Source organism: Natator depressus, chromosome 3 (assembly GCF_965152275.1).
Source record: "Natator depressus isolate rNatDep1 chromosome 3, rNatDep2.hap1, whole genome shotgun sequence".
In the NCBI taxonomy this organism is placed as follows: domain Eukaryota; kingdom Metazoa; phylum Chordata; order Testudines; family Cheloniidae; genus Natator; species Natator depressus.
Window position 1 is genome coordinate 169,927,366 of NC_134236.1, and position 14,083 is coordinate 169,941,448.

The 14,083-nt window shown below is 37.0% G+C and overlaps 1 protein-coding gene and 1 long non-coding RNA gene across 3 annotated transcripts in view; one reads left to right on the forward strand and one right to left on the reverse strand.

The window, feature by feature from the left end:
- UBR2 (ubiquitin protein ligase E3 component n-recognin 2) overlaps window positions 1–14,083 on the forward strand; it is a 104,379-nt gene that overhangs the window by 37,692 nt on the left and 52,604 nt on the right. For both annotated transcript variants that reach the window (XM_074949332.1, XM_074949331.1), the window contains exons 12-18: window positions 2,460–2,623; window positions 2,709–2,808; window positions 4,040–4,168; window positions 5,011–5,194; window positions 6,935–6,996; window positions 7,963–8,073; window positions 12,879–12,944. In XM_074949332.1, coding sequence (XP_074805433.1) covers window positions 2,460–2,623; window positions 2,709–2,808; window positions 4,040–4,168; window positions 5,011–5,194; window positions 6,935–6,996; window positions 7,963–8,073; window positions 12,879–12,944 — 816 coding nt within the window. The remainder of the gene's footprint in view (window positions 1–2,459; window positions 2,624–2,708; window positions 2,809–4,039; window positions 4,169–5,010; window positions 5,195–6,934; window positions 6,997–7,962; window positions 8,074–12,878; window positions 12,945–14,083) is intronic.
- On the reverse strand, window positions 998–10,462 carry LOC141985321 (uncharacterized). Its single transcript, XR_012638905.1, has 3 exons — window positions 10,368–10,462; window positions 6,475–6,519; window positions 998–1,119 (listed from the first exon to the last, which is right to left on the reverse strand). It is a non-coding gene; the product is annotated as an uncharacterized LOC141985321 (long non-coding RNA).

Consider the following 14,083-nt stretch of genomic DNA (forward strand, 5'->3'; position numbering starts at 1 on the left):
GAGAGATTACCGCTTAATAAATAGTTTTAACTTCTGAGTATGCCAAATATCCATGGTAGGTGTTGTAGGGGGTGGTTACAGAGCACACCGCCCCATGGTGTGGCACTGCACCTACCATACCTCAGTTCCCTTCTTGATTCTCCATTCCACCCATATGCAGCCAGGACTGTTCACATAAGGTTCCCTGTCTTGGGATCTGATTTATTAAATCCTCACAGAATAAATCTGCAGTTCCTTTGGCCTTTCTAGGTTCAAATTCTTCTTTCCTTGGGGCTTCCAGTTTATTCTTCCTTCAGGCTATATTTCTCTCCACTCCCCAGTTCTCTCTATGCCTGAGGACATCAGATAATCGCACTCCATCATCTGGGCTTCTCTGGGAAGACCTGGGCTTAAACTTTTTCTTCTCTTAGGGCAGGGTCTCCACAGCATCTTTGGCCTGTGATTTAATCCTGATAGGTTTCCCCAGTTCACCACCATCCTGGTTCTACCACAGGAGACCCTCTTTGCAGGTCTCTCTTGACTCTTGGTTTCCTTTGAATGTGAACTGAGAACACTCCTTTTTAATTTAAATGGACAGACCAACCTGTTACAATAAGGTTTCTATTAAAAATCAACTACTGCCTTTTGCAGGATTTTGAAAACTTTTTTCTAACAGAAATCATGTCTGTCTGTATATCATAAATTATTTTTTAAAGTGAAGAATACTTAAAAAGAGTAGATGAACTCAACAGAGATTCTGTCTTCATGAAAACATCTTTGGAAATTAAATAAAATGAGGAAAGAAAATCTGACTTACATAGAATATTTCTAAAAAGAATGCTGTTGGAAGTTTTCCAAGTGGAATCAACTTAAAGGTAGATTTAAATTTCTGAGACTGGAAATCGTGGCGGTCAGGTAGGTGTTTTAGGAACTGATTTTAGGATAACTGTTCTAAATTGTGATTTGTTTTTAACAGTTTGCTAGGTGCTGGAGATGTCAGCTGGTAGTATATTCTTACCTCTTGATTCAGGAAGTCAGGGTTCTCTTCCTAGCTCTGTTACTGACTTGCCCTGTGTGCTAGGGCACACCACTTAAACGCAGTTTGCTCTTCACCACTTGCGCTGGTGTTGTGGGGCTTATCTAGGTAATGTTAGTAAAATACTTTGTATCATTTAAAAAAAAATTATGTTTTAAAGCATATTTCCAAAATATAATGTTTTTTTAAAAAGTTTTAAGTGTTATCAGAGAGAGAGAAGCCAAAAAGGAAGTGTGAAAGAGGTCAGAGTTGTAGCCATAAGGATTGAGACAAAAAAAATCTTTTTTGAAGTATAAAGGTAATATTTTAAAAAAAATAAGATCAATTAGATTAGTCAAAAGCCTCAGTCTCATTTCCAGGTTCTTTGCTAGCATGTTTCCCCAATTAAAGCCATTATGTATTGTCTTAACTTAATTAATCCTCTTAATCTTATTAAAAATTGCTCTTGTACAACACGATCACTTGGTTGTATATGGGATATAATCATGTACTTTGTATGACCTTGATCCAGCAAGGTACTTTATTCATGTGCTAAAAAGTCAGGCAGATGCTTATCATTTTGGATTCCGTGGGATTGCTCATGTACTTAAAGTTAGACATGTTTCTAATTACCATGCTGAATTAGGGATCAATCCTTCAAGATGACCACACATTTAAATTAGACTGCAGTTTTGGTTTAAGTTTTTATCACTTAGTGCTTTCTTTATGTATAGTGTAGTAAATTATCAGGGTACTTAAAAACATGTTTAAACTGGTGAATTAAATTAAAGAATGGAAAGTCCTCAAAAAAGGTAGTGGGCAAAATTTTCAAAGGGCCTCTGTGATGTAGGAGCCTAAGTTCCAGTGAAAGTCCATGGTACTTAGACCACTTAATCAATGACTAGCTGCTGAAAATTTTACCCAGTAAACTGTGAAGAGGAAGGAGGAATATCTTTCTGGTCTTTTGTTTGCAGCCTCAGCGTTTATTCCCAAATAAATTAATTGATTTTTCTTTGGCAATATTGCAGAAAATCTTTTGGGGTATTTATTTTCTTACCATAGTCACTGGACGACCCAATCCTGCACCAGGACTCCATTGTGCCTGGTGCTTACAAACCCAGAAGAACAAAGATGACCCTTACCCCCATCACATCTTACCTCTTGTCTTTTACTTAGATTGTAACAGGTGGATTCAGACAAATGGGGGAGGACAAAGAAATGCGACAGTATTGGTCAGCATGATAGACATGGGGGTAGGCAGTCGATAGCTTTACAGATGAATTTTTATTTTCCCCTATAAACACCGTTTTAAAGTAGTGTTAAAATATAGAGGAACACCAGCAATATAAATGGTTTGACTGAAAAGGCATAGATTTTACTGGTAAAAATGCAATATTAATTTAGCCTCTTTCTCCTGTCAGTGATGTCTGTTGATTACAACAAACTTTAATGTACTTTTGCATAGGCTCGAATGCTGATAACAGAAGAAAATCTTATGACCACGATCATCAAAACTTTTATGGACCACTTAAGGCACCGTGACATCCAGGGCAGGTTTCAGTTTGAACGATATACTGCCCTTCAAGCTTTCAAATTCAGGCGGGTTCAGAGCCTTATTTTGGATCTCAAGTAAGTGTCTCGGTACTAATCAAATTATTGAGTACTTTAAAAAATGATTAAAACTAACTCACAGATTTGTTTCTTCTGTATTCAGGTATGTGTTGATAAGCAAGCCAGCTGACTGGACAAATGACCTGAGGCAAAAGTTTTTAGAGGGTTTTGATGCCTTCTTAGAGTTACTAAAGTGTATGCAGGTATGTGAATCTGTGAATTTTAAAATAAGCACCATAAATTTTCTGTCTTAGTAAAATGAGTATTGTCAGATGTAGAACACGTTTTGTTTTTTATTAGTAAAATTGTTACTTCAAAGTACTGGTCATCTTCAGGAAACTAAGTTATTTGAGCATTACCAAGTGTACTCAGCTCTGTACAAACATACTGGGAAACAAAGTCCTTGTCCCAAGGAACTTTATGAATTTATAGCCTTGATGGTATCCTTTATTGTAATGTTTTTTGATCCCTTAATACAGTGGTCTCCTACGTTTCTTGTGGGAATAGCATATTGCTATTCCCAGAAAACTATGACGGGCGCCAGACACGCTGCTGCCGAAATGTTGCCGAGAAGCGGCAGCGGCAAGAAGCAGCGCTGCCGAAATGCCTCCGAGAAACGGCAACACTTCTTGGCGGCATTTTGGCGGGTGGTTCTTCAGCGGCGGCATTTCGGCGATGGGGTGTCCTGCGGGCACACAAAAATGCCCTGGTGGGTGCCATGGCACCTGCAGGCACTGCGTTGGGGACCACTGCTTTAATATATTACATGTTGTTCTAAATTTTTTAAGTATTTTGAGACTAATGATGCTTTTATAAGGACAAACTACTACTAGGGCAAAAAGGCCTGACCGAACAACACTCAGTCTTCTCAGTGCTCAGTGACTGGATAGCATGCTTTTCCCAGAAAATGTTAGCTTTTGTTCATCCTTTTAATACATTTATTTTTGCTGGGGGCATTCCATTATAATCAGACCATGCTTGAATGTCCTTTTGGGTTTTAAATTATTCAGATCCACAAACTAATAAAAAATAAATCCCCAGAAACATCTTTAACAAAACTGAATTTGGTATTTAGAGGTTTTTCCTTTTTAAGGTTTTGCCTCTTGATTAAAAACTTATTTAGAGAGAATTAATGACTCTGTCTTCAATTTGAGATGCTTCCTAAATCAAAAATAGGATTTGCCTTACCAGATCAGACCAGTGACCTGTCTAATCCAGTATTCTTTTATCTCCTCTGCATCCTGAATTGTTTAATACCATTTTTCCTCTTTTTTTTTAAATTTGGCTCTTTGATTTCTCTCAAGATTTTTTCTATACTTTTGTGATATGAGCAGAATGTTGAAACTGTATCAGTAATTACTCACTTAGTCTTATGTTAGCACCAGTAGGGGTTTTTAATAACAGTTAATCTTTATGATTCTTTGTGGTTTTTAGGGTATGGATCCAATAACTCGTCAAATAGGACAGCATATCGAAATGGAACCAGAATGGGAAGCAGCATTTACATTACAGATGAAATTAACGCATGTTATTTCAATGATGCAGGACTGGTGTGCTTTAGATGTAAGCTGCTTCTGCTTTTATATATGAAGGGAGATGTAGGTAGATGCATATCTAATTAATAGTAATAGAACAAACATACATACCTGCACAGATTTATTTTGCCCAGAAGCAGTATTTTTAATCTGTGATGGATTAAATCTACATAGGGTTTGAATTAACAAAAAATCTGTGTATGTTTCTTGGAATGGACATAGGAGATCACTCTGAACATTTTGGAGTTCAGCTAAGTATCCAAAAGTTTGTATTGACACAGTGCCTTAAGAGTATATTTACTGGAGAAGAGAGAGGGGAATAATTTTGTAATAGAGGAGTTATCAGGTCCCAGGCCCTCTTGATGCCATCCAGAGAGGAAAACAGTTTGCTGAACTGTAACAGGATGATCTGCAATCCCTCAGATGACAATTCCCTCCTTAAATGGACCTGCTGAATAGGACTTCATATGTGGTGAGGGCTCCTTTTAGAACATATGAGCCCAGAATAGTCAAATATTAAATTTGACTTTAAACTGTAAATATTCACCATAATCATGAACATTGTCAGCAGGCTCATATAGCGACAGGTACACGGTAAACTCTGATACATACTACAATTTAATCGGACTTAGCTTGGTGATTTGTGTCCTCTTTAATGAGTGAACAGCACTTGGGAAAGAGAGGAACCATTGACCTTCTGTGCTAATAAGGAAATCTTTAATTTTAAAATAGTAAGATTATATTAAGAAAAGTGTAAAACTTTGCTTTGAGAAAAAAGTATTTTTGCATTTAGTATGTTATAGACTGTACATCATTTCAAAGGGCTCTGTTTTCTTCATGATGTTTATAAACCACAATCTTTTTTTGTAGGAAAAAGTACTTATTGAAGCTTATAAGAAATGCTTGACTGTGCTGATGCAGTGTCACAGTGGCTTTACTGATGGTGAACAGCCTATTGTTCTCAGTATATGTGGACATTCTGTTGAGACCATCAGATACTGTGTTTCTCAGGAAAAAGTTAGCATTCATCTCCCAGTTTCTCGTTTACTTGCAGGTAGGAATGAACCTGGTTTTAAAAACGTTTCAGAAAATTGAAGTGACACATATATGCACATATGCATCTTGCATGCTCACAGATATGCTATTATATGCCATCTGAGGATAGCCAGAATACAATGTACTCTTGCCATCTCCCCAAGACATCTCCATGCCAGGGGCTGTGGGAAGAGAGGTGTAGGGGATGGCTATGCTGGCACTGTGCCTGCTTGGGACCCCTTTATGCCCTGGGAATCCCCAACAGGGGGTTTGCAGGTGGTTTCTGCTCCTTCTGTGTCACCTCAGTGGAACAAAGGGGAGTAGAACAGGGCAGAGGATCTGCCCCAATGTATGGATTATGGTTCTATGCTGTTTTTGAAATATGTTCAGCCCTCAGGCTGAAAAGATTGGACACCACTGTATTAGAGAAATGGCTGCAAAATATTATCTATGCATTACAACCAGCATTGTTCATCAGGAATTTAGCTAGTGATTGCATTTTTCCCCTTACATTTTGGTTCAGTAATTGAGCAATTGTATTGGAAATAGATGAAGGCTATCTCTCTACATTAGGAGCGTTTTACTGGTATAGGAATACTGGTATACTTAGCCTACTGGCAAGGTGCTTCTAGCATGAGCACAGCTGTACCAGCAAAGCTGTACTTTTACTGATATAGTAAAACTGCCCCCCTTGAATAAAACAGGCCATACTGGTAAGAGCACAGTTTTGTCAATAGAACTGTCTACATTAAGGGGTTGGACAGAGCCGTGCCATCAGGTCAGGAATTCACACATCTGACTGACATAGCTACACTGGCAGAAGTCTGTAATGTTGACCTGGCTTTTGACTGAACTTTAGGTCAAGTGGAATTAGTAAGTCATTTAGTAGCAAGAGTGACTGGCATGCTGACAGTTAAATATTGGAAATTAAGTGGGCATTTGATATTGCAAGTTCAGTCGGTCAGGGTCAAATTATTTTGAATCTTCACAAGCAGCAGAAGTGTTGCAATTAAGAAAAACTTGTCATGTTTAATAGCTCTTAAAATTAAAGTCTGAAGACTGAAAGAAGGGGAAAGTGAGTTTGTCATTGGTAACTTGCTCTTATAGGTAAAGGATGGTAATTGGGGAATATTTCTCTTTTATGAAGAGAGCTGGTATTAATGAAACATGTATCCTTCGTTGCTGAATTTCCAAGACAAGGGAAAGAGCTTTACTTCTTGTACTATGTATCTTTGTGTGTGTGTGCGCTGTTCTATATACACTGCAAAGCTGATCATCTGCAAAACTGAGAGGGCATACCTTAGGAAAGGTCGGATACCATGGTGATGAACGCAGTATAAAAATCTGAAAAGAATAAAATTGTTTAAATGAGGTGATCTTTTTGTACCTATTGAAATACTATATTAACTGAATTTCATTCATTATATTAGCTGCCAGTTATGGCCTCTGTTTGATTGAGACAGGGGTATAACTTGAGTATTTTGGTTAAAAAAGGATCTATACAATAGAAACAGACTTCATCCAAAGGTTAATCTTTGACATGCTCGTACGTAATTTCATAGGTGTCTTGATGAGATGTATGAAAATTTGATTGTGTGTACATTCTGCATGGCTTGGGGACTTTGGCTGGATGTACTGATGTGTCTTAAAACAGTGTGGAAAGCTTAAACTATGCAGATTGTTGCAAGAAATGTATTTTTTTTAGGCTAATATGAAGTATGTATTAAAATGTGTACTTTTATTTTGGATATCCGTACAGGTTTGCATGTGTTGCTAAGCAAAAGTGAAGTGGCATACAAGTTTCCAGAGCTGTTACCACTGGTACTGTGAAATTTAATTAATGTTTATAATACATTTTGAAGATGGAAAAATGCCATATAAGTGTTTAGAATTTAAGGGTAACAAAATAACTTTTTTGTTATGTACTTTATTTAGGAAGACAATCTGTTTCAAATATTGGTAGTTCTTTAAGAGTCAATCCACAATCAGTGTTTTATTAAAACTGTTTAAAGATTTTATATTAAAATCTCATTTTTGTTTCTCATACCCTATCTCCACTTCATGTCTGAAGTTGAGTTTTGGGACTGTTGCCAGAAATTAACTCCTTCTGTCGGCAGTGACAGCTTTAGCATGTCCTGATCCAATACTCTCCTATTCTCCACGTGTCTCTTTTGGGGCACCTCATGCAATCGTTTTAAATATAAATATGGACATTGCTTAAATTTTAAGTGTGGAGGAGAGGGAGGTGGGACATAAGAAAAGGGCTAAATGGAAAGAACATATAAAAAAGAAAGGAGGAGGGGGTTGAATTGGCGGAAGAGATGACACTGACTTGTAAAAGAAGAAATAGTTAACTTTTGAATGAATAAGGGATACACAGAGTAAGAGATCAAACAAAAGGAAGAGGAAGAAAATGATAGAGAGTTAAGAGGAAAAATAGTGATCTATGATTAACTTTCCAAAAATATTAAATAGTATGATAGTATTGATGCATTTTTTTTTTCACATTCAGAAGAAGCTTAAAGTATAAAAACAGCTAAGGGTTTTAAGAGTAGGATATTGACCTTGGCCAGTACAATACCAAGCAAAGGTAAAATGTGGGATAAGTTAACAGGAAGGGTTGATTAACTCGTTTTAATCTATTTAATTTAAACACTTGCAATATGTTTGTGTTGTGTTTCCTTTTTCTGTTCCTAAAAGTCTTCAATGGTTTTATGTCATCTTAGATTAATTACATTTTTGGTAATTAAACTAAGGTTTTGCTATTTTATATTTTATTTTCTGTAGAGTGAACTTAGCCCACCTTTGTTAATAGAACACACGCTACGATGTCTAGTTTTATGTGCCCAAGTGCATGCAGGCATGTGGAGAAGAAATGGGTTCTCCCTTGTTAATCAAGTAAGTGGTTTGATAGCTGTGATGTATATGTTTATGTTAGTTTGTTGTAATGATCCTTGTGCCATTGTTGGAAATGGCTAGAATGTACTCTCTTTCGATTAAAAACAAAACAAAAAAAACCTCTAATCTAACTTTAAAAAGTCACTGAGGGTATGTCTACAATGCAAAAAAAAAAAAGACGAAAAAAAAAAAAGACCCATAGCTGTGAGTCTCAGAGCCTGGGTCAGCTGACTCATGTCTGTGCTACAGGGATAAAAATATCTGTGTAGACATTTGGGCTCGGGCTGGAGCCTGGCCCCCTTGCTGGGTTTAAGAGCCCAGATTCCAGCCAGAGCTCAAACAACCATGCAGCTATATTTATCCCTGGAGAGTGATCCCCACAAGCCAGAGCTGGTTGACCTGGGCACTGAGACGCTGCCACAGATCTTGTTTTTGCAGTATAGATGAGAGTTTAAGAGCCTAAATCCAGCTGAAAGTTTTTGGGACCTACACTTCTAAATCATGTAGTAGGTGTGTTTTTTGAAAATTTTAATCAGTCTTTAATTACATGCTCACATAAGGTTTGTTTCCAGAGGACCCCTGCCTCATTGAGTGAACAGGCCAGGTAGTGCTGAATAAATGAGGCAGCTGCTAAAGGTTTTTATTCTCTTCATTCAGTTAATGGCCCCAGACTTATTTATTGCACACTATTCAAAGCCTGCAAGAAATACGGAATTAAGTATTTCCTCATGCTCTTTTTCTAGGGTGCTCATCGCTGTAGTATTGAAGTGTCTCACAAATACTAATTTATTTTCATGCCTCCACTGTGAGATCAGAGAGCAGTGTTATCCTCATTTTACAGATGAGGAAATGGAGACAAAGAGACTAGCCTGAGGCTGCACAGTAAGTGGCAGAACCAGGATTAGAACTCTGAATCTCATAATTTCTAACCTTATGCTCATGCCTCCAGATCACATTTTGGAGTTGCTGAGCATGCACAGCTCCCATTGACTTCATTTGCAGGTGTGAGTTCTGTGTTTCCGCAAATCAGGCCCCATGTGTGTCAAGTTGAGCACTGAGTAAACAAGGAATACACAGCTAGTGGCTACCTGCCAAAGTGATTTGCTCAGGATAACATAGACTATGGCAGAAACAGGAAAAGAGCTCAGTTCTTGTTTGTGGTGTTCACTTCGCTTAACCACAAAACCAGCCTTTCTCTCCCTTTAGTCCCCCACCACATTCACTACACACTTTCCAACTTCTGCAACAAATGAGGCAGGAATCCTACAAACAGCCTCATTCGCTACTCAATCCTAATTCATCCTTTGAACACCATCCATCCTGTGCACTGAATAAGATGGGTCCTGTGGAAAAACTTGTATGTGATCATATAATTAAATATGGTGTTGTAGTTCAGCTTCCTTGGGTACATGCATTAAGGTTGTGTGGTATAGGGTTGAAAGGTGTAGTTTTAAATTCTTGGAGGCCAAGTAATTTAATTTTAAAAATGACTAAAAATATTTATTTTTAGAGAAACAATAGTAAGCCAGCTCTTAGTAATTGTTTCTCTTACTCTTGGGGTGTGGCTCTCATGGCTTAGTCATATTGCAGTTCTTTTAGGTACCTTAGGGGATACCCTGATTAAGACCAAGCAGAATACTCACAATTATTAACCATGTCTATTTTATTATTAAAGAAGGGATGGGAACACTGAACACAAATGATAAACTGGTTACTTTTGTTACAGTCTCTTTGTACATCTCTCTGTGGGGAGCTTTTAAGAGAGATTACACCTCTAGGGCTGCTTCTCTCCTGAAACAAAATTCTTTTACCTAAGGACATACTATGGAATGGATTCGCAATCATATTAGTCTTAACTTATTACTCAAGACTAATATGATTGCAAATCCATTCCATTGTATGTCCTTAAATAACTAAAAATGTTTATAGAGGGCCAAAACAATTTTGTTTCATGGTACATTGACCTGTTGGCTATTAATAAATAAGCAATCAGTTTGTTGTTGTTAAAGTAAGCAGTCTTAAGTACATCCTATGAAATTGAAAAAAATATTTAAACCAGTTATTTAGAAGAAACCACTTAAGGAGCTGTCTTGAGACAGGCCAGTTTAGCAATATTAAGAATGTTAAATCCCCCTATTTCTCTGCTTACTGAAGTTTAGCCCCTGTCTTCTCTCCAGGAGTACCCATACTAACAACTTGGTGATTAACAAGAGAAACTATTAGTCCTTTAAGTTACAATAGCATTTCAATACCCATAAGTTTTAAATATAGTGTCTGAATTAACTTCCTCTCACCAATCCATGTTGAAGTTGTGGAAGGGTTTTCCTTGGTTGGTTTCCTCTTGAGTTTTCTCTTTTTCTTATCTGCCTGTGGCAGCTTGCTTATGGAGATGGAAAGCATGAGTTGTGGTGTACTTGCTGTCTAAAAAGAGTAGCTGGAAGTGCGTGGGTGGTGTGCCCACTTAAGATCTTTTATATCCTTTCTCCTATTTTCATGATATTATAGGAAAACGCTCCTTTTTCAGGCTTGTTTAGATTCAAGTTCGGTGCTTTCACTCTTTTTACTGGCTCCATGCCTTTGTGGATGGTCCTCGTTCTTATGAATATGTAGTTTATTAATGAGTATGCAACATTTCTTTAATTGCATTTTTTTTCTTGTGGCAGGAAAACATCAGACAACTTTCAAAGCTAGTTATAACTTTTTTTCTTTTTTATTCAGTCCATTTTCTGAGAGATTATTTAACTTTTATTAGAATTTGACAGGAAATGAAAATCTGTTTTCAAAAACTCCCAAACACTCTGGTTCTTTGTATTGGAAATTTTCAGTTCTCAAAACAATCTTTTAAAATTAAGTAACTCTTAAAAGTCTGTTTAAATTGTGTCTTCTGTATGACAATTTTTGGATTAATGATTTTGCTCATCTTCCTGAGTAGATTGAGTTGTTTGAACCTAATGCCAGTAACTAACTAATTTCCAACCATATCCATATTCTGTACTTAAATTACTTCTTATTAGTAACCAGTTATAGCATCAAATTACCTTTCTGTATTTGTACATAAAACAAGTTACTATTTATATAATAATATCAGGCAGTTGTTATATGAACATTTCATTTAGATACCAAATATACATTTCAAAATAAGTTTATGCCATCTTAAGCATTTGAACACTTAAAATACTTCCAGCCATACATGTTTTTTTTAGCGGCTTATCCGAATGAAGTTTTCAGAGTAATTATAAAAATTAATTTCAATTAGATTATTTCTAGAATTCCATGTGTGGCTTTAACTGAGGTTTTCTTTGCACAGATCAGGCTAATAGACCTGCTCATATGCCTTCGTTTATTGCTCTGATAACTCATCCTACTAATTAACAGTCCCTACTACTGATAATACACCTTAACACACCCTCTACTTCAAACATATATGTTTTGCATTGTCTGCCTTCTTGAGGTATGCTTGTCCTTGGGAGACAGAAGCAGAAACTTTCTGAAATTCCTTTGATTAACTTTAGATATACAAGGTAGATGAGAGAGTGCCTTTTATTGGACCAACTTCTGTTGGTAAAAGAGAGATGTTGCAGAACTTTAACATTTTGTAACATAAGTAGCAAAATATACCTATTGTTATATTTCCAAGATCCTGGCTATAACAGTATTGTAGCTATCTCTCAACATTCAGAAAAGGTGCAAATAAGTTTGTAACTACTTTAAAATAGTAAGTTATAATTTTATTAATATAGTTTTTGCATCAATATTGAGGTCTCTTCTCCACAAGGGGCAGCCTAAGTTCTGGCTGTTCCTAACTTTCATGTGCTTGACTTTGCAGTGTTCTTTTAGCATATGGCTTTTGGTATGTATGTATGTATGTATTCATGCATTCAAGGAAAAAGGTAAAAGCAAATTCTGTTATGTGCAACTATAACAACTGGTCCACTGTGCATCATCACTAGGGTTTGAACCCTGAATCTTCAGCATTGCAGCACAGCTTGAGCTAGTTATCTGGAGGAGAAGGCTGTTTTCCTGGAGATTTGGGGTAGAAATGGACATCTGAGTGGGAAGGGGGTTCAGGGAGAGCCTCATCCAGATTCTCCCCCCCCCCCCCACCTGGAGTTGAGGGAGGTCCTTCCCCATGTGATGTCCCTAGAGAGAGGGGGGCCACTGGAGCCATGTAGTGAGTTCTGGGGTTGCTGGGGGGAACCTGGTAAGTCTGTGACGCTGGCTCACCCCCCAAAAGTTCCTGGAGAGGGTGTCTGTTCCTTGGGTTTCCTGTACATTGTGTTTGGTGCTGCTGCTTTGGGCGTATTGTGAAATTAAAATATTCGTGTTAAATTGTTTGGGCATGCTATTAAAATGTTGACCATGCACTCAGTAGAAGCGAAATGGCAGTTCTCAAAAGTGTCTGTCAACCAACCTGAACTGAATGTCATGGGAGAAAGAAAAGACACTTTTTTTGGCCACAGGACTTTCTCACTGGTGAATTTCAAACAATGGCAAACAAATGAGGGTGTTAAAATTTTTCAAAAGAGATCAGGAGTCTTTCCTAATGGAAAATATTAGGCAACCTAGATATATGGGTTGTTCCAGTTCCCTCTTTAACTATCTTCAGGTATATCACCTCACAGTGAGTCAAAGGTACGTAGTATCCAATGTGCATTTGATTTTTCAGGCATTCCTCTAATCCATTGGCTAATTCATCCCTTTTTCTCTAATCCTCTATCATGAGACAGAGTTAGTTTCTCCATTGACTAAAGAAAGCATTTTCAGAGCAGGAGGAGAATTTATTAATAAAATGCATTATTTTTCAGATCTATTACTATCATAATGTGAAATGCAGACGGGAGATGTTTGATAAAGATATAATAATGCTTCAGGTAATCGCTTCTTTGTGTTATATGTTATATATGTATATTAAATTGATAGAGAAACCTTCATATTGTATGTCCTGAATTTTTAACTTCTTCACATTTTTTATTAGGGGTTTCAGTTCTCCCCTTTTGTGTTTAAAATGTCTTTTTCAAGGGAGGAACATACCATTTAGGGGGAACTGTGAAACTGACTATTCTGTAGAGCTGTCAGATGAACTAAGTAAACAAACTGAAAAACTGGGGAGAAAACATTTCAATCTGGCTTCTTTCAATTATCAGTGTTACCAACTCTTGCAATTTTCATGAGTCTCATAATATCTGGTGTTTTTTCTTAAACCCTGATCCTCATTATTTAAATCTCAGCATCATTTTAAAAAAATTAAAAATAAAAAATCTCACCCTCATGATTAAAAAGAGAAGCTTGAATAATAAAAGCTCAAAAACCAGAATGCAACTGAAAAGGACCCCAAATTTATTTCTAAAATCTCATTTTTAAGACCATTCCAAGATTTTTTTGGCTCTGATTCATGATTTTTGAACATTTGGGGTTGGCAACTCTGTTATCATAATCATTGTTACTTGTAAGTATAGAAAGTACAAAATTTTCAGACACATGATTTGCAAGATGGTATCTCCTTAATGCAGTATTTTAATCATAGAGATGCATATACATAAATCAATTCTATAAGTAAAATTTTATTTGGAAGTCTTGGATTTTGGTTTTGTCCTCTATCACAACGGTAAACACAACAGGCCTGACCCAACAAGATATTGAGCTGCTCATCACTTCAGAAGATAAGGCCCTAATTTTGTCATCTAGATTAACATTAAGATGAATATTCAAGAGCAGCTCTATTTTTGATCCCCACTTCAGGTTAGAGGGAAGTGTTAAGGCCTGTATTTGCCCAATGTTAATCTAATTTAAAATATTCTCTTTCCAAGAATTTAAGAGTGTTTAGGGTCCCAAAAATCCCTGATCCTAAGCTCTGCCCTTAAAGCTGCCTTCTGGCAGCAGTAGAGCCAGGGTCCCTGTAGTTAGTGGAAGGTGTGTGGTAGTGGCTGGCACCCCTAAACCCTGAATTGATAGAGCCAAGCACGATAAGAATCAATGGACACCTTCCATCCCTTCCCAAAGTATTTCGCTG